The sequence below is a fragment of the Erinaceus europaeus genome, chromosome 10 (assembly GCF_950295315.1).
Source record: "Erinaceus europaeus chromosome 10, mEriEur2.1, whole genome shotgun sequence".
NCBI lineage: Eukaryota > Metazoa > Chordata > Mammalia > Eulipotyphla > Erinaceidae > Erinaceus > Erinaceus europaeus.
Window position 1 is genome coordinate 102311437 of NC_080171.1, and position 20689 is coordinate 102332125.

Consider the following 20689-nt stretch of genomic DNA (forward strand, 5'->3'; position numbering starts at 1 on the left):
CAGACGTCTATCAGGAAGAGAAGAGAACTTGCACTCATGTGTCAACAATTGCACTATAAACTATTAAGCCCCTAATGAAACAATTTTAAAAATACCAAAAAAGGGGCTGTAGCGCAGTTGGTAAGTGCATGTAGCGCAAAGCACAAGGACCCCGGCTCCCCACCTTCAGGGGAGTCGCTTCACAAGCCGTCTGCAGGTGTCTATCTTTCTCTCCCCCTCTCTGTCTTCCCCTCCTCTCTCCATTTCTCTCTGTCCTACCCAACAGCAATGACATCAATAATAACAATAATAAGTACAACAATAAAAAAGGGGCAACAAAAAGGAATAAATATTAAAAAAAAATACCAAAAACGAAATCTTTATGGGGGTGGGGGTATATAGCAAAGAGTTATCCAAAAGGTTATACAAAAAGACTGAGGCTCTGAAATCCTAGGTTCAATCCCCCTGCAGCACTATAACCAGAGCTGAGCAGTGCTCTGGTAAAAAAAAAAAAAAAAGTATTTATATATTGGATGCAGACAGCCGGAAATACATAGGATTGGGGAGCTGGAGAGAAACAGAGGGATACCTGCAGGCCTCCTAAATTACTTGTGAAACTTTCCCTCTACAGGTGGGGGCTGGGGGCTTGAACTCTGGTCCTTGCACATTGTGACATGTGTGTTCAACCACTCAGCTCTCCTTTTTTCTTTTCTCTAGCTTCCTTTTCATACGAATACAGTACATAAGGTGAGAGAGGTAGCATATTGGTTAATACAAAAGATTTTCATACCTGAAACACTATGTGTCCCAGGTTCAATCCCCAACACCACCATAAGTCAGAGTGGAGCAGCGCTCTGTGAGTCAGAGTGGAGCAGTGCTCTGGTAAAATTAGCATGATATAATATAATATAATATTACATAATATAATAATAACATAATATAATGACCTGGAAAGTCACATAGTGAATGGCATATTGGACTTGAAAGCATGATTCCTGAATTTCTTAATTTTTCCAGAGCACTGCTCAGCTTTGATTTATAATGGTGCAGAGGATTGAACCTGAGATCTAGGAACTTCAGGCATGGAGTCTTTGCATAACCATTATGCTGTCTCCCCTGCCCAGGAACTACATTTGATTTCTGGCATCATAGATGGTGCACTAGAGTGGTTCTGTACTTCTCCCTCCCTCCCCCTCCCTCTCTTCCTCTCTTACTAATAAATACATTTTAAAAAATACATTATGGAGAGTCGGGCGGTAGCGCAGCGGGTTAAGCGCACGCCGTGGCGCAAAGCACAAGGATCTGCGTAAGGATCCTGGTTTGAGCCCCTGGCTCCCCACCTGCAGGGAAGTCACTTCACAGGCAGTGAAGCAGTTCTGCAGGTGTCTTTCTCTCCCCCTCTCTGTCTTCCTCTCCTCTCTCCATTTCTCTCTGTCCTATCCAACTACAACGACAACAATAACAATAATAATAACTACAACAATAAAACAAGGGCAACAAAAGGGAAAATAAATATTAAAAAATTTTTTAAATACATTATGTTCAAATATGCAGTACACTAATCTGTAGTGACAGAAAGCAAATGTATGGTCCATGGACAGTAGTTCTAGGGATAAGTGAGAGGGAAGGATGAGAAAATGGCATGATAAATCTTTTTGGGGGTGATAAGTACGTTCAATGTCTGATCATGGTGAAGGTTTTGTGGGCAAAAGTGTAAGTCAAAGCATCTCAAATTTTACACCTTAAATATGGAGTTTGTTGCAGGGTGCTGGATGGTGGTGCACCTGGTTGAGTGTACACATTACAATGCACAAGGTCCCAGGTTCAAGTCTCTGGTTCCCATCTTCGGGGGGTGAGGGTGGGGGAAGCTTCATAAGTAGTGAAACAGTGTAGCAGGTCTCTCTCCCTCTTTCCCCCTTCCTTCTCAATTTCTCTCTGTCTTTATTCAAAATAAACAAATATTTTTTAAATATATAGTTTGTTGTATGTCTACTTTTCCCTCCATAAATCTGTTGTAAAACACCTGTAGTATTCTATAAACGTGAACATTTCAGAGAAGCAAACTGTATCACTGTGCACAAAATAACAAGAAAAGGAGAGCAGCAAACATCATACACCCCCAGAAGAGCCACTCTGCATGGTACTTACACTGATGAGACTGGCTGAGAATAGGGATTAATGGAAACAGCATCGTAACTAAAGTGGGCGTTTGAGGACTAGGGAGGCAGCACAGTGAAAGTCTGTGGAACTTGTATTTGACAGACCCCAGGTTGCTCCCTGGACCACCACTAGTCAAAGCTATACAGTACACTGGTGAAAAAAGTTTTAGATAAACTATCTAGGCTTTTGAACTTTTTCTGTTGAGTCATTTTGGTGACATTCTAAAGGCAGTTAAGCAGCAAAATGAGCAGCTCACTCTAAATCCTCAAACCAGCAGCTCACTAGCACCCTCTAGTGCTTATCTCGGTATAGGCAAATTCCCAAACAACGTGGTAACACCTCACTTTATAATTATTAAATGTTTCCCTGGGAAGCAGGTGTTGACCAGAGGGTGCTGTCTCTGGTCCTGAAATTCCCAGCCAGCATCAAAGCTGTCTCTGCTGCAGGATCACCCTTCCAAGTCTTTCTTTGTTCCTCTTTCAATTTAGGATGACTATAAGGAGTCAAGTGGGTGGCCTTTTAATTTATTTTAATGTTTTATTTAGTTTTAAGAGAGAAACACACAGAGAGAGGCCAGAGCACAACTCAGCTCAGAGTCTCAGGCATGAGAATCTTTTGAGGGTGAAGTTGATGGCATAAAGGGTGTGCAAAAAGATTTTAATGCCTCTGGTTCCAAAGTAGGTTCAATCTCCAGCACCACCATAAGCCAGAGCTGTGCTCTGGTCCTCTCTCTATATATATTTTTTAATATTTCATTTATTTAGTAACGAGAAAGACAGGAGGAGAGAGAGAAAGAACCAGACATCACTCAGGTACATGTGCTGCTGGGGACTGAACTATAGACCTCATGCTTGAGAGTCTAATGCTTTATTCACTGCACCATCTCTCAGACCACAGTCCTCTCTCTGTATCTTTCTTTCATTGAAATAAAACAAATAAAATATAAAATTTTTTAATAGGATGCAAAATTTTATTAGAAGAACACAACCACCCCAGATGGGACTCGAACCCACAATCCCTGGCTTAGGAGGCCAATCATAAAATAGAAATTTAAAAACCGCATAACCACAATGTTGTCTCTCCACCTTGGTTTACATTTTTAAGATTTAACTAAATTTTCTTGCATAATGATTATGCAAAAAGACTTTCTTGCCCAAGGCTCTGAGGTTCTTAGTTCAGTCTCCCATACCACCGTAAGCCTGAGCTAAACAGTGTTCTGGTTAGAAGAGAAAAAGGAAAATAGAGTGGTGGTGGTGGTGGAGGGAGGGATACCTGGACATTTGCAGCACTGTTTTACCAAGCATGAAGTTTTTCCCCTACAGATGGAAACTGGGAGCAATGTGTGGACTCTACTAGGTGTGCCACCACCCAGCCCCAATTTTAAACTTTTACAAAGATTTATTTCTTTATTCATTATGACAGAGGAGAATGAGAGAGAGCCAGAGCACTGCTCACTTCTGACATAAGAAGGTGTCAAGATAGAGCTTGTGGCATCTAGGGTTTCAGGTACGTACGTAGGTGCTCTAACAGTCTGAGTTATTTTCCTAGCCTCATTTATTTTATTTTATTTTTGAGAGAGATGCAGAGAGAGAGAAAGACCCACTGAGAGAAACACCAGAGCACTGCTCAGCTCTGGCATATGGTGGTGCGGGGGACTGAACCTGGGACTTAGGAGCCTCAGGCATAAGAGTCTGCTTGCATAACCATTATGATGTCTCCCCCCACCCCTAGCCTCATTTTTTAAAATTAGTATTATCTTCATTTATTTATTGGATAGACAGTCAGAAATTGAGAGGAAAGGGGGAAACAGAGGGGAAGAGAGACAGAGAGACACCTGCAATGGTGTGGTTGGACTCACAAGCATGAGGTCAGAGTTCAATCCCCAGCAGCACAAGTGCCAGAGTGATGTCTTGTTCTTTCTCTCTCCTCCTATCCTTCTCATAAATAAATAAATAATCAGAGAGAGAGAGAGAGAGAGAGAGACCTGTAGCAATGCTTTGCCACTTGCAAAGCTTTCTTCCTACAGATGGGGACTAAGGGCTCAAATCCAGGTCCTAGTGCATTGTAACATGTGTGCTCAACCAGATGTGCCACTAACCAGCCCCCTAGTTTCATTTTCTAAAAATGTGAAGGAGGGAGTCGGGCTGTAGCGCAGCGGGTTAAGCGCAGGTGGCGCAAAGCACAAGGACCAGCGTAAGGATCCCGGTTTGAACCCTGGCTCCCCACCTGCAGGGGAGTCGCTTCACAGGCGGTGAAGCAGGTCTGCAGGTGTCTATCTTTCTCTCCCCCTCTCTGTCTTCCCCTCCTCTCTCCATTTCTCTCTGTCCTATCCAACAACGACAACAACAATAATAACTACAACAATAAAACAACAAGGGCAACAAAGGGGAATAAATAAATAAAATAAATATTTTAAAAAATAATAATAAAAATAAAAATAAAATAAAAATGTGAATGAATGCCAAGAATGAACCTGTTGCTTTGGGCATGTATAATACCTTGGAGCAAGCTCTGGATCTGTCTTCTATTCTCTTATCTCTCTCTCTCAATCTTTCTCTCTCTCTCAATCTTTCTTTCTCTCTCAACCTCTCTCTCTCTCTGTCTCTGAGTCGTGCATGATTCCTGGGCCGAGTTTTTCACTCAGGTAGAGAGAGAAGTACTACAGCAGCATTTCCCCTGGTGCCACAATACCACTGCCTGTGGTTCCAGGGCTCACATCTGGCATGGCATGCGCCTTGCCTGGTAAGTCATCTCTTTGCATAAAGGAATAAGGAAGGAGGGAAAGAGAGGAAGAGACGCTGATACATTCTTCCACCATTCATGGTGTTCCCTTGGTGGCGTTCATATGGTGCTTGAGCTTGAACCCAGGGTTTCACACATGGTGAGGTACGTGCTCAATTGACTGAGATATTTTCTGGGTCCCTGCTCAACCAAAATTTAGACATCAGAGACAATCCTCCAAGTGAGTGATGATGAGCCAGCATGAGAATCAGAGGGCCAGTGGGACTGGGTTGATGGGAGCAAGGAACAGCCTCCCAGCAACAGTTTACCATCTTAACTTTAAGTGTAGGATTCAGTTATGAGCTAAGTATATTCACAATGCTATGTTTCAGTCTCCATTTACCTTGCAAAACTGTAGTAGTGTGTGCGCTTAACCAGGTGCGCCACCTCCTGGCCCCTAGCTCGCAAAACTGAAAAACGCCCTACTCAGTCCTCCCCACTACCCCCACCTCAGTCTCTGGAAAGCATCACTCTGCTTTCTGACCCTATGAATTTGATTATACAGGCTGCTCACATAAGTGCAACCATACACACGCATTTGTCATTTTATGACTAGCTTATTTCACTTAGCATAATGTGTGTAAAGCAGTTTTTACATGTTTTAAAAGTTCAAGGACAAAAAGAGCTCACTTGGATAGTGCATTGCTTTTGCCACGTGTATGACCTAGCCCCCACAGCACCAAAGGAAGTTTCAGTGTTATTGACTCTCTCTCTCTCTCTCTCTCTCTCTCTCTCTCTCTCTTTGTTTCTCTGCCTTCTCTATCTTTCTCCGCTTGTCTCTATATTAAAAAAATATGTAGTGGTCCGGGAGGTGGCGCAGTGACTAAGGCACTAGATTCTCAAGTATGAGGTCCCGAGTTCAATCCCCACCAGCGCATGTACCAAAGTTATGGCTGGTTCTTCCTCTCCTCCTATCTTTCTCATGAATAAATAAATAAATTCTTTTAAAAATATGTAATATAAAGTGTCAGCACACATATCTACTTTTTTGGAGAGGCATATGATAAAAGATTGTTTTATCACTTCAGTTATTTTCACAGATACAGAATGGTGACTTATACAGTTTACATACATTGCATCAGCCATTTGAGAATGTCTGTCCATCAAGTGTAATTTACTCACTCTTGTAAACCAAAATAAATCAAAAATTAAAGTTTTTATGGATATAATTTTTCTATCACTGATGATCAGACTGTAACATGTGCAAAACCAATTAAAAATAGAACTCATGGTGGCCGGGTGGTAGCACAGAGGGTTAAGTGCACATGGCATGAAGTTTAAGGACCAGCCTAAAGATCCTGGTTCCAGCCCCCATCTCCTCACCTATAGGGGGGTCACTTCACAAGCAGTGAAGCAGGTCTGCAAGTGTCTGTCTTTCTCTCTCTTTCTCTGTCTTCCCCTCCTCTCTCAATTTCTCTGTCCTAGCCAATAACAGCAACAACAATAACAACAATAAGAACAGCCATAAACAACAAAGGCAATAAAAGGGAAAACATAGCCTCCAGGAGCAGTGGCTTCTTAGTGCAGGCACCAAGCCCCAGAGATAACCCTGGAGGCAAAATAAATAAACAAATAAATAAATAAATAAATATGACTGGTAAGATACATTACTGGATAGGACATGTACCTATGTGTAGTTTGTGTGCAGGCCAGGTTTGAACCCAGGCACTACATTGAGGTTGCTATGGTAGTGGAGAAAACTCCAGTGCTGTGATGTCTCACCCCCTTTCTATTCTTCTTTCTGTGTCCATCTGAATGTAAAGGTAGCCTGGAATGGCGAAATCATGCGCGTACAAGGCTCCAGCTACACACACACACACACACACACACATACATACATACACACCAAAAAACTAAAAACTAGTCTAAAATAGGCATTTCAAAATAATTATTCTAAAATATAGTTATTCTAAATAGTTATTTTAGAATAGTTTTAGTGTGGCCTGGGAGAAGACAGCACTGTTGTTTTCGATCCAACACAGCACAGTGACTAAAGTACTAGATTTGCAAACATGACATTCCAAGCTTGATCCCTGGCACTGCATATGCCAGTTGTACTCTAGTACTCTCACATGAGTATAGTATGAAGGTTAGAATTAATAAATTGCACAAGGACTGGCATAAGGATCCCGGTTCGAACCCCGGCTCCCCACCTGCAGGGAGTCGCTTCACAGGCAGTAAAGCAGGTCTGCAGGTGTCTTTCTCTCCTCCTCTCTGTCTTCCCCTCCTCTCTCCATTTCTCTCTGTCCTATACAACAACGACAACAACAATAATAACCACAACAATAAAACAACAAGGGCAACAAAAGGGAATAAATAAATAAAATAAATATTAAAAAAATTAAAAAAAAGAATTAATAAATTGGGCACTGGGGAGTTGGGTGGTAGCGCAGCAGGTTAAGCACACATGGCACAAAGCGCAAGAACCAGCATAAGGATACCGGTTTGAGCCCCCGGCTCCCCACCTGCAGGGGAGTTGCTTCACAGGAGGTGAAGCAGGTCTGCAGGTGTCTGTCTTTCTCTCCCCTTCTCTGTCTTCCCCTCCTCTCTCCATTTCTCTCTGTCCTATCCAACAATAATGACGTCAACAACAATAATAACTACAACAATAAAACAACAATGGTAACAAAAAGTAAATAAATATTTTTTTAAATCTTTAAAAATAAAAAGCTTTTAAAATAAATAAATTAGGGAGTCGGGCTGTAGCGCAGCGGGTTAAGTGCAGGTGGCGCAAAGCACAAGGACCGGCATAAGGATCCCGGTTCGAACCCCGGCTCCCCACCTGCAGGGGAGTCGCTTCTCAGGCGGTGAAGCAGATCTGCAGGTGTCTATCTTTCTCTCCTCCTCTCTGTAGTCCCCTCCTCTCTCCATTTCTCTCTGTCCTATCCAATAACGACAACAACAATAATAACTACAACAACAAAACAACAAGGGCAACAAAAGGGAATAAATAAATAAATAAATAAATTAGGCACTGGAAGAGCACAGGACTTGCATGCCAGAGGCTCTCAGTTTGACCCCGTCACTGGCTTCTCTCTCCTAATTCTAACTGGCATATGAAATTTGTAAAATAAATATTATTAAAGTATTTCATTTATTTATTTAATGAGAGAAGAAAAGAGAACAGAATACTGTTTAGCTTTGGCTTATGGTGGTGCTGGGGATTGAACCTGGGATCTCAGCACCTCAGGCATGAAAGTTTTTTTTTTCATAGTCACTATATTGTCTCTCCAGCCCTAAAAAATTAATAGTTTTTAAAAGAAAAATAATCAATAGTGAGTCATCTTGGCTCTTTTTAGCTATAAGTTTCTCAAACTTTTATTGTGTCTGATGACTTCAATCAGTTTGAAGAATAATTTATTTATTTTTTTAAAAGTTTTATTTATTTATTAATGAGAAACATAGGAGGAGAGAGAAAGAGCCAGACATCACTCTGGTACATGTGCTGCCGGGGATTGAACTCAGGACCTCATGCTTGAGAGTCTGCTGCTTTATCCACTGCGCCACCTCCCGGACCACAAATAATTTATTATTTTGCAGAATATTTTTGTTCTCGGCTGAATGTTTGCATGCCCTCAAATTTTTATGTTGAAACCCAATCCCTAATGTGATAGTATTAGGAAATGGGACCTCTGAGAGACGATTAGGTTATAAAATTGGAATGTTCATGAATGGTCTTTAAGAGAAGGGGGAAGGGCAAGGAGTAACAAGCACACCAGACTTTCATGACCAGGCCCCAGATGTTCCAGGTTTAATCCCTGGAAATACTAAAAACCAATAAACCAGAGCTGAACAGTGTCCGTCTGTCTGTCTGTTTCTCTCCCACCCCCCACTAAAATAAGTAAGTCTTAGAAGAAGGAGAAGGAGAAGAAAAAAGAAAGAAGAGGAGGAGGGGGGAGGAGGACATGAGAGTTGACTTCCTTTCACTTTCTGTTCTCTGCCATGTGGGGTTACAGAGAGACTTTTGACTTTTGGCAGATAAGGAAGTAGACCCTCACTAGATATCAGACCTGGTGACATCTTGACCTTGGGCTTTCCAGCCCCTAGAACTGAGAAATCAATGCTCATGATTTGGTTGTTTGTTATTTGAGTGTACATCAGGGCATCACCTTCAGTGTATTTCAAAGGCTACCTGGAAACTGACAACAGGAAGGAAGCTGGGTAGATAAGATTTTTTATTTTTTTTTTTTTGAAAAACAGGGTACTGCTTAGCTCTGGTTTATGGTGGTGCTGGTGATTGAACTTGAGACTTCAGAGCCTCAGACATGAGTCTCTGTACATAACAATTATGCTTCGGGGGCAGGCAGTGATGCATCTGGCTAAGCACACACATTACAGTGCACAATGACCCAGGTTCAAGCCCCTCGTCCCCACCTTCAGGGGGAAAGCTTCACAAGTGGTGAAGTAAGGGCTGCAGATGTCTCTCTGTCTCTCTCCCTTTCTATCTCCCCTTAACTCTCAATTTCTGTCTTTATCCAATAATAAAGATAAATAAAAAATCATGTTAAAAAATATGCTATCTACCCCTCCCCCAAAAAATGTTCATTGAAACTCCAGAGAAGTGTTTTTGTTCATTTGTCTGACTTTTTTTGTTGTTGTTGAAAGAGTGTGGCATAATGGTGATGACAAATCATATGGGGAAAGGGAGGGTGGAAGGGAGTCAGGCTCCAGGAAGCTCCCTCACCCCCAGATCACTGCTCAGCTCTGGCTTATGGTGGTACCATAAAAGATTGTGGTGGGAGTCTGGCCGTAGCACAACAGGTTAAGCGAAGGTGGCGCAGAGCCCAAGGACCAGCGTAAGGATCCTGGTTTGAGTCCCTGGCTCTCCACCTGCAGAGTGGTCACTTCACAGGCAGTGAAGCAGGTCTGCAGGTGTCTATCTTTCTCTCCTCTTTTCTTTCTTTCCCTCCTCTCTCCATTTCTCTGTGTCTTATCCAACAATGACTACAACAATAAAACAACAAGGGCAACAAAAGGAAATGAATAAATTAATAAATATTAAAAAAAAAAAAAAAAGATTGTGGTGCCAGAACTTGAACCTGGGATCTGGGAAATTCAGGCATGAAAGTCTTTTGTATAACCACTATGCTATCTCCCTAATCCTCTAAGTAACTTTTAAGAAAACAACCCTCAAAGTGAGATGTGTGGAAAGAAAAAGGTAAATATGAATGATTTCACCCAAGTGTGCACTATAAAGACATGTAAGCAATGAAAAGACAAAAGAGGGGGAAGTCAATATTGACAGAGGAACTAAGATTACCTAGGGGGGTGGGGGAGTAATAAGGTGGGATAAAGTGTGTAAAGTACGGTTGTGAGTTGTTTACAAAGATTTACTAATTTAATGAGAAGTAGAGTGAAAGATTGAACCATAGCATCACTCCAACATATGAAATGTCAGGAATCGAACTGGGGACTTAACACATGCAAGTCCTATGCTCCAATGATGGGTTTAAAGAGAAGGGAAGTGGGGGAGGGGAAGGGGAAGGGGAGAGAGGGAAGGGTAAAGAGGGGGGGAGAGGGAGGGGTAGAGAGAGGGAGGAGTAAAGGGGGAGGGAGAGAGGGAGGAGTAAAGAGGGAGAGAGGGAGAGGAGAAGGGGTAAAGAGGGAGAGAGGGAGGAGAGGGGGAGAGAGAAGGAGAGGGGGAGAGGGAGAGAGAGAGAAAGGAAACCATAAAAGCCAGACGTGGGCTTCTATGGTCCATATGAACAACTAGGCGATCTTCTGTGCCACTCATAAATATGGCGACACACAGGCGCGCCCCTCACCAACATGGCCGCCCAAGGTAGGCGGGTTGTCTTGGCGGAAGTGACGATATCGCGGGCCGGAAACCCAGTTGGAGGGCTAGGCGACCTAGGGGCTCCGCTTGGTCCCCGGGCTCAGACCGGCAAGATGCTGCCTTCTGGGCGGCTCCTGTCGAGTTTGGTGCCTGGGCTGCTGCTCGCTGCCCAGGTGGCGGCGGCATTCGAGCCCATCAGCGTGGGCCTCGCCATCGGAGCCGCCTCTATCCTCACCGGCTACCTGTCCAAGGGCCTGTACTGCCGCTTCTCCGAGTGCTGCCACGAGAAGCGGCCGCTCAACTCGTCGGGTACGGCGGGCGGCCCCGCAGACGTGCTCCGGGTGAGGCGGGGCGGGAGGGGGTGCACGGGACTGCAGCCCTGCAAGCGGCACCTCTGGACAGTCTCCAGACCGTGGGGCTCTGCCCAAGCTCCTTGCTAAGTGTGCGGACTTCCTGGGATTACAGTAAGGAGACATTGAAAGCGGCGGGGCCCTGCCAGCCCCATTAAGTAGTTTCCAGACATTGCAGTTCGCCCGAGAAGCCCAGGTTTGGCCCCCCGGTTTCCTTCAGAGCCAGCTGGGGTGTCTGGGGGAAATAGAGGATGCAACTCAGCCAGGAGAGGGCCCATCTCTGGATGAACGAACACATTTAGCTTCCTTATCAGACACTTTGGCGTCAAGGAGGACAGCCCCCCAGTGCATTTTCTGGGAAGTGGCATCGAGTGACTGACCCGCAGTCCCTGGGGTCCAGCAGAGACCCTGCTGGACCACTTGCTAAGCCGAGCCTCTCTGGCCAGCTAGGGAAAGTCGTGGCTGGGGCATGTTTAATGTGTGCTTTTCTCTCTGTTCCCGGGCTGCCCCTGCAGCCCTCAAGCTGGACTTGGAGGAGAAGCTGTTTGGGCAACATCTGGCCACAGAGGTGATTCTCAAGGCGCTGACTGGCTTCAAGAACAACAAAAATCCCAAGAAGCCCCTGACTCTTTCCTTACATGGATGGGCTGGCACAGGCAAGAATTTTGTCAGCCAAATTGTGGCTGAGAATCTTCACCCGAAAGGCCTGAAGAGTCACTTTGTCCACCTGTTTGTACCGACTCTGCACTTCCCTCACGAGCAGCAGATAAAACTGTACCAGGCAAGGGAACCCTGTTATCCTGGGCAGTGGCCACCAGGACTGGTCTGAGCCACCTGCTACCTGCTCACTAACTCTGGCCTCTGCTCCTTTCCTTTGCACTGTGATAACCCCATGCTCTGCTGAGTTAGGGCACCCCCCCCAACTCTTTGCCAACCCCATAGCTGGCCTGTGATTTTTTTCTCACTCAATTCCAAAATCATACAGCAGGGTAGATGATGGTATTTCTCTCTTCCTTCCTTCCTTCCTTCCTTCCTTCCTTCCTTCCTCTTTCTTTCTTACCCTCCAGGGCTATTGCTGGGCTCAGTGCCTGCACCATGAATCCACCGCTCCTGGAGGCCATTTTTCCCCCTCTTGTTGCCCTTGTTGTAGCCTCCTTGTGGTTATTATTATTGCCATTGTTGATGTTGTTCGTTGTTGGATAGGACAGAGAGAATTGGAGAGAGGAGGGGAAGACAGAGAGGGGGAGAGAAAGATAGACAGCTGCAGACTTGCTTCACTGCCTCTGAAGTGACTCCCCTGTAGGTGGGGAGCTGGGGGCTGGAACCGGGATACTTATGATGGTATTTCTGTTAAAAGACAGCACCAAGAGAGGCAAAGTGACTTGCTCCTGAACAGCCTTTGTGACTGTGACAGAGCAGAAACCTCAGCCCAAATCTCTTCATTCTTGGTAGGGTAGCCTAGTGCACATTCCCATGACAGCTCTTAGCTTTAAGGGGAGCAGTCGTAATTTGCTTGGAACCAGCTTCACTTGATGCCTTCACTTATGGTGCAGCCTCATCTTTGCCTCTGAATTTATTGACAGCAGTGTAGGCTCAAGGAGTTTTCTCCAAATGAAAGCCTCAAGGGATGGAATCATTTGACAATTTCTCCTTGTTAGGTATTCTTTTATCATTAAGTTGACTAGGAAGGTTCTCAAAGGAATGTTGCTTTTTTTTTTTTTTTAAGATATATAGAGAAATAAATTGAGAAGGGGGGAGACACCCACAACATTTTTCCATTACGCTCATGGAATTTCCCCTCTGCATGTGGGGATGGGGGGTGGGGTGCTTGAACCTAGGTACTTACCTTCTCTACTGCACCTTCCACCCTGCCCCAGGAATGTTGTCTTTGTAAAGGTTAACATTCCTTGGGTGGGGGTATAGCATGATGGTTATGCAAAGAGACTTTCATGCTTGAAGCTCTCAAGTCCCAGGTTCAATCTCCCACATCACCATAAGCCAGAGCTGAGCAGTACTATGGTAAAAAACAAACAAAAAAGGTTAACATTCCTGCTCATAGCTGGGGAGTGAAATAAGAAACAGAAACTGAACAAGGAAGGGGAAGTGGGTATTTGCCACACACTGTAAGCCAGAAGATTGCCAAAACAGAATATTGTCCTTATTTTCCTAATTCTTTGAGAAATCTCTGGGTGCCTCCAGAGCAGGTTCACAATCACAGCCTGGCATGACAGAGGCTGATGCAGTCTGGGGGGGTCTTGGTAGTTGTGTCAAGAAAATATGAAGAGGTGCACTTATGAAATGTTAAGTAGGTCTGCTGCCTTGTCCAGTAACACCAGTAAAAGCTATTGTTGGTCTGAAGCACTACAAATCAAAATCTAATTCCTATTCCCTGGTAAAAAATAACTTGAGATTTAAGTCTATTGTGACATGAAAACAGTGGATTAGTTAACAGAAATAAATGGTCAAGTGTCTTTGCCTCTTACAAAAGTCACATTTAGCATGCCACTTGAAATATGGAGCAATTTCTTGACAAATCTCTACATCTCTGCCAATTTCCATCCTTCCCACCTCCCGTGGAGTACAAGACTTAGTAGCCAGGGAGGGTGGGAAGACAGCTCCTTTATCAAAAAGGAAACCAGGGGCTACTCTGGGTAATTCTTGGTTTATTTCTTTATAGCTGATAGCTGGAGAAAAGCGGTTAGGATGCAGTTTCTAGCAGCACTTCTCTAAACTCCAGACGGCTCTGCTTCTGCTTCTTTGAGAGCACGAGGGTCAGTGTAGTGTCTCTGCCTCCCCCCCCCCCCCTTTGAGCCTGCACATCTGGTTTCTTCTCTGGTTGCTGTAGGACCAGTTACAGGAGTGGATCCGGGGTAACGTGAGCGCGTGTGCCAGTTCTGTGTTCATATTTGACGAGATGGATAAATTACACCCCGGCGTGATCGACGCAATTAAGCCGTTCCTTGACTACTACGAGCAGGTGGATGGCGTGTCTTACCGAAAGGCTATCTTCATCTTTCTCAGGTCAGAAGGAGGCACACACTCCCTTTATCCTCCCAGTGCTAGAAAGGGGTCGTGGTGACTCGCAAAACTGTTTATCATGGACAATAGTGCTAGCCTGTCAAACATGACTTGCCAACTTTGTTTGCTTCTGAGTTGTGTCAGCAATCTCTGAGGAAAAAGGAAATCACGGAGATAAGTTAGAGCTGGCAAGATAGCTCATCTCCTGTGTCATGCACACAACTTAGGTTCAGTCCTGACTGCCCCCACACTTGGAGGAAGCTTGGTACTGTGGTTGCTTTTCCTCTCCGTCTCTCTGTCTCTGTCTGTCTCTGCTCAGAGCAGGGAAACTCTAGTAAGAACAACAACAACAAAAGAAAGGATCACCGATGGAGCCAGGGAGGTAGCTCAGTGGCAAAACGTGGCTTATGGGCATCATTCTCTGAGGTCCTAGGCTTGATCCCAAACACCTATTCCCCCCACCACCACATAAAAATAAGAAAGTAAACAACAGACATCATCAAGTGACAAAGTGGTTCTCTAATCATGTACACATTGTATGCACACACATATTGGGTTTTAGTAAAGTCATGACCTATCCTTATTTCCCTTTCTTTCATTGATTTATTCATTCATTCTTTTTTAAAATTTTTATTATTGGATAGAGACAGATAAATTGAGGGGGGAAGGAGAGAGAGAGACAAGACACCTGCAGCCCTGCTTTAACGACTTGTGAAGCTTTCCTCCTGCAGGTGGGGAGCAGGGGCTTGAACCTGGATCCTTGCTTACTGTAATGCATGTGCTTAACCAGGTGCACCACCACATGGTCCCCCCCATTTCTTTTTAAAGATTTTATTTATTTATTTTTTATTATTTATTTTCCTTTTTGTTGCCCTTGTTGTACACACACACACACACACATATATAGTTGTTGTTGTTAATGTTATCATTGTTGGATAGGACAGAGAGAAATGGAGAGAGGAAGGGAAGACAGAGAGGGGGAGAGAAAGATAAGACACTTGTAGACTTGCTCCACCGCTTGTGAAATGACTCCCCTGCAGGTAGGGAGTCGGGAGCTCAAACCGGGATCCTTACACCAGTCCTTGCGCTTCGCGCCACCTGTGCTTAACCCGCTGTGCTACTGCCCGACTCCTGATTTTATTTATTTATTTATTTATTTATTTATTTATTCATGAGAAAGATAGGAGAAGAGAGAAAGAATCATACATCACTCTGGTACATGTGCTGCCTGGGATTGGACTCAAGATCTCATGCTTGAGGGTCCAGTGCTTTATCCACTGCGCCACCTCTGGAACCACATGACCATTTATTATTATTATTATTTTGCCTCCAGGGTTATTGCTGGGGCTCAGTGCTTGCACTATTAATTCACTGCTCCTGTGGCCGCTTATTTTATTTTTTGGGTAGGGCAGAGAGTAATCAAGAGAAGATAGAGAGGGAGACAGAAAGACACCTGCGGTCAAGCTTCACTACTTGTGAAGCATCCCCCACTATAGGTGGGGAGCTGGGGGCTCGAATCAGGATCCTCGCACAGGTCCTACTATGTGTGCTTAGCCTGGTACGCCACCGCCTGTTCCCCATGACCTGTGCAAAAACTGTCATGACTTTCCCAGCGACTGAATTTATAGAGAAATACTTAGTGATGGTAGCCACCTTCATTAGAGCTGTACATGTTGCTTTCTGAGGGCTATAAAGAGCCATAGCATCTCACAGCAGGCTCTGAAGGTACATATTTTTTCTTTGTTTGTTTTAATCTACTGCTCCTGGAGGCCTTCCCCCCCCACCATTTCATTGCCCTTGTTGTTATTGTTGCCACTGATGTTGTTGTTGGATAGGACAGAGAGAAATCGAGGCAGGGGGTGGGGAGAAAGACACCTGCAGACCTGCTTCACTGCCTGTGAAGCGACCCCCCTGCAGGTGGAGAGCCGGGGGCTCAAACCGGGATCCTTGCACTAGTCCTTGCGCTTTGCGTCATGTGTGCTTAACCCGCTGTGCTACCTCCCAACCCCCAGATTTCTTTTTTTAATGAAAGAAGGTTATTAATAGATATAATTATGAACTGCTCTGGTGGTCTGGGAGGTATCACAGTGGATAAAGCATTGGACTCTCAAGCATGAGATCCTGAGTTCAATCCCAGGCAGCACATGTACCAGAGTGATGTCTGGTTCTTTCTCTCTTCCTATCTTTCTCATGAATAAATAAATAAAATCTCTTTAAAAAATCATGAACACCTCTGGATATAATTATGAACAAGACAGAGGATCTGCAACAGAGGTCACAAAGGTACAGATTTTAAGCATCTCAGAGGCAGATGCTATTTTTCCTTTGTTCAGTAGCATATAAGAAATGTCCCTTGATTAAGAACAAACTATTGGGCTGGGGAAATAGCTCACTTGGCTTGCGCACTGCATTGACATGTGCATACCTAGCTTCCAGTCTGGCGTCCACCACGCAGAAGGAAGCTTTGGCACTGTAGTCTCTTTCACTCCCTCTCTGCCTCTCTGTCTCCACCTTAAAACGTCACAGGGGCAGGGGATGGGAGGGTTGGGGAGAGAGTTACCACAGCACTGGAGAAGCTTTCTTCCTGGGGTCTGTGGATTCTCATGCATGGCAGAGCAGGCACACTATTTAACTGAGCCGTCTTGGCAGACCTAGTGAGTGATTCTTATGTTGAGACTCTAAGTTTAATCCCTGGCAACCCAACCACCCATATCCCCCCCCAAAACAATAAACCTCAGAGCAGGCATGGTTTCCTAACTAGGTCTGCAAGTACTTATTTGGGGCCTGGTGGTAGTGCACCCAGTTGAGTGCTCATGTTACCACGCTCAGCTACCCAGGTTCAAGCTTCTGTTCCCCACCTGTAGTGGGGAAGCTTCGTAAGCAGTGAAGCAATGCTGCAAGTGTTTCTCTATCTCCCCTCCCCTCTTGATTTCTCTCTGTCTTTATCAAGTGTGTAGGTGTGAGAGAGAGATTTTTAAAATAGAAATATCTATCTAATGAGATAGACTGTCATGTGTGGTGTTGGGGATCAAACCCAGGGCTTGATGCTTGTATATCTATCTTGTCCTCTACCTGCTGAACCACTTCCCTGGCCACTAGACACAGAAGTCTGTTTGTGTGAGGGGCCGGGCGGTGGCTGATGAGGCTGAGCACAGGTGTTACCATACCAAAAACTCAGTCTCAAACTCCAGGTCCCCACCTGCAAGGAGAAAAGCTTCACAAGTGGAGAAGCAGGGCTGCAGGTGTCTCTCTGTCTCTCTCCCTCTTGGTTTTTCTGTCTATCCAAACATTAAGTGAATAAAAAATTTTTTAAAAGTGTGTGTGTGTGTGTATTGAGTCCCTTCGTGTGAATGTACAGTTCTCCTGGTGGACATTCCCCTCCCACTTTTAAAATTTCAGAGAGAGACCATAGCACCTCTCCCCCATTCATGGAGCTTTTTCTGGTGCTCTGCATGGTGGTACAAGGGACTCAAATCAAGGTCTGCACACACGGTGAAGTGTGCCCTCTACCAAGTGAGCCATCTTCTACCCCTAGAGCTGGAAATCTTAACACGCACTTTCAATCTTTGTTTCTTTGGCCAACCCAGCAATGCAGGCGGTGACCTCATAACCAAGGAAGCCCTTGACTTTTGGCGAGCAGGAAAAAAGAGGGAAGACATTCAGCTGAAGGACCTGGAGCCAGTGCTGTCTGTTGGAGTCTTCAATAATAAGCACAGTGAGTCAGCCAGGGTGAGGGGCCCCTACTCATCCTGTGATCCCCTCGCAAAAACCATAGACTCCCTCTTGCCTCCAGCATTGCCAACGGAAGCGTTTTCTTCTTAGTCCTTCCTATTCTAGAAGCCAGTTTATCCAGGGGCTCATGTGCTCAGTTTATTGCACACTTGACAAAAGAGAATCTTGAGGAAGAAAGGTGTGAAAACATGGCATGCATTGGGGTCACAGTGGGCCCTGTAAGACAGTGAGTCTGGCCTGATGACAGGAACGGGAGGGAAACCCAGCTGTGTCTTGTGTCACAGGTGGACTGTGGCGCAGTGGACTGATTGACAGAAACCTCATCGACTACTTCATCCCCTTCCTGCCCCTGGAGTACAGGCATGTGAAGATGTGTGTGAGGGCGGAGATGAGGGCCCGAGGTACCGACGTCGACGAGGATGTCGTCACCAGGGTGGCTGAGGAAATGACGTTTTTCCCCAAAGACGAAAAGATCTACTCGGACAAGGGCTGCAAGACAGTGCAGGCACGCCTGGACTTCCACTGACCTCTACCCAAGCCGGGAGGAGGCCCGGGAGCTCAGCAGCCTGGAGCCCGGCCCCTTGGAAGCACTTTGAAGACCTCTTTGGAGTCTGCTCATTTGCACCTGTGGGCTTTCCGGGTCTAGACTAAGAGTTAGTCTTTGAAAAGACACTAGTCCGTCTAATGTACTCGCCGTTTGGCAACACGGCAGCAGCCCCACCATTAATTGTGGTTAAGGGTGAGCTTTCAAATCCCCTTTACACCTGATGGAAGAAGTGCCTTGAAAACTGGTGTGAGCAAAACCTAGGCTCATTTCTGACCTCAGAACTGAGCTCTACTTAAAGCTCTGGTAAAGAAAATATAATAGTGGGGCCAGGTGGTGGTGCACCTGGTTAAGCACACACATTACAGTGCACAAGGACCTGGGTTCAAGCCCCTGGTCCCCACCTGCAGGGGGAAAGCTTCATGAGCAGTGAAGCAGTGCTGCAGGTGTCTCTCTGCCTCTCTCCTCATCTCCCCCTCCCTTCTCAGTTTCTGTCTCTATCCAATACCCCACACAGCAGATGCTCCTGTCAGAACTGAAGGGCTTCTGGGACTCCACTGCCACCTGGGGAGCTTTAGGCATCTACCTGCTGAATTCCTTAGCATGGAGAGCGTTCATTCATTCATTCCTTGGGCCTAAGTACGTGATGGAAGTTGATCTGGATGGACCTGCATATTCAGTCAGGGCCCACTGCATGAAGGGGCTCCGCCCAAGGACCCTCCAGCCAATGGAGCAGGCAGGTCTCTTCATTCTGGCAGCCGTGTCAGTTCTCTGTGTGCCACTTCCACTCTTGACCTTCAGCCACTGCTAGACATCCCCTCCCCCAGCACACACATACTGTCACTGAAGGCGCTTCACAAGGAGGCTGTTGACTGCATTTGAGTCCCGGGTTCCCATGACGACATTCTTGTCTGTTATAATTTACACGAGGCTCAGTCTGTCACTCTACTTCATAGAACCATTTGAAATCCACACAGGTGGCCCGGCCCAGACCGAGTGACCAGCTTACAGATTCTCTGTTGCCAAAGAGTGAAAGTGTTATGCACTAGAAATGCGGGTTTTCAAGGATAGGACTTTTTTTTTTTTTTAAATAATATTTTTGCTTCTGAATTTTAGATAATGGAAATACAAGATACTGCTTGTTTTTAAACATGGAGGACACAAAATGGAATCATTGTTTATGCCTTTCTTAGATACTCTTCAAACAAATGATATAATTTTTTTATCGTTAAAAGTGTGGTACTATACAGTCATCATTGTAGAGCTGAAATTGTGACTGGTCCCGGGTGTTAGCTGACAGTGACTGCATGTGGCGGCAGCAGGCTGGACTGCCATGTCCTAGAGAAATAAGACGAAGATTCCAGATTGTGAGAATCATTCCGTGTCTCATAGTTGCAATGCAACTGCAGATGTAATTAAGACAACATGAAGTCTTTTTTATATACAAGATGTGATACAGTGAATTCTTAGGGGAGTGCTTTTAGAGCATCACACTTAGTGGGCTTTTTTTTTTTTTTTAATGCTAGGGTTAGGATGAAATATCTTAGTTCATTTTTCTCAAATTGGAGCCAAACCTCATTTCTTTTATAACCGTTTGGGTGGCTGGTTAGGAGGAGAAGTTTTCTCTATTTACATTGATGCAATAAACTTAACACATGTTGGCCACCTTTGGACTGCTGTCACTGATGTGTAACTTGGGAAAGGCCACCACTGATCATCATGACCCAGCCTCCCCCACCCTGTTCAAGATGTGGATAAGAACTTGAATTGACCTACTGAATGTAAACCAATAAAGCCTAAATGTTACACCAGAAGTCGCTTGCAGTCCCCACCTCCCAACCCACATCTGCTAGCTCTGACAGGCTTGAGCTGGGAATAAAGTCTCTTCAACAATTAGGAATCTTTAGGTGTCTGAGCCTCTGGATGTTCAGGATATGTGGTTAGCCTCCGCATCATACGGTTCAGTGTTTACCTGACAGGCCATACCCCCCCCCCGTGGGAAGTTAAATTGAGTTAGAGAGTGGTGTGTGCTTTGTATTTTCACAGGTGAAAACATTAGAGATCTGGGGAGATGGTACTATGTGTGCACAAAAGATTCGTGTCTGAGGGTCCAAGGTCACAGGCTCAATTCTCCCACACCATATAAGCAGAACTGAGCTCTACTTAAAGCTCTGGTAAAGAAAAAATAATAATGGGGCCAGGTGGTGGCGCACCTGGTTGAGTGCACATATTACAGTGCACAAGGACTTGGGTTCAAGCCCCTGGTCCCCACCTGCAGGGGGAAAGCTTCATGAGTGGTGAAGCAGTGCTGCAGGTGTCTCTGTCTCTCCCTCTCCCCTCTCAATTTCT

The 20689-nt window shown here is 45.2% G+C and overlaps 3 protein-coding genes across 3 annotated transcripts in view; 2 read left to right on the forward strand and 1 right to left on the reverse strand.

The window, feature by feature from the left end:
- Nucleotides 1–350: 350 nt before the first annotated feature.
- Nucleotides 351–20689, forward strand: part of GPR107 (G protein-coupled receptor 107) — a 352434-nt gene continuing 332095 nt past the window's right edge. Inside the window, exon 1 of the mRNA XM_060200343.1 lies at nucleotides 351–354. The gene's annotated coding sequence lies outside the window, so the exon portion shown is untranslated. The remainder of the gene's footprint in view (nucleotides 355–20689) is intronic.
- TOR1B (torsin family 1 member B) lies at nucleotides 10675–20148 on the forward strand. Its single transcript, XM_007527065.3, has 5 exons — nucleotides 10675–11005; nucleotides 11562–11827; nucleotides 13892–14067; nucleotides 17652–17779; nucleotides 18081–20148. Exons 1-5 carry the CDS (start codon nucleotides 10690–10692, stop codon nucleotides 18320–18322), a joined length of 1128 nt encoding a protein of 375 aa, XP_007527127.3. The 5' UTR covers nucleotides 10675–10689; the 3' UTR covers nucleotides 18323–20148.
- The window catches only part of TOR1A (torsin family 1 member A), a 29062-nt gene continuing 22404 nt past the window's right edge, over nucleotides 14032–20689 (reverse strand). The window contains exon 5 of the mRNA XM_060200326.1: nucleotides 14032–14214. Within this exon, the coding sequence (XP_060056309.1) occupies nucleotides 14165–14214 (50 nt within the window). The 3' untranslated portion in view covers nucleotides 14032–14164. The remainder of the gene's footprint in view (nucleotides 14215–20689) is intronic.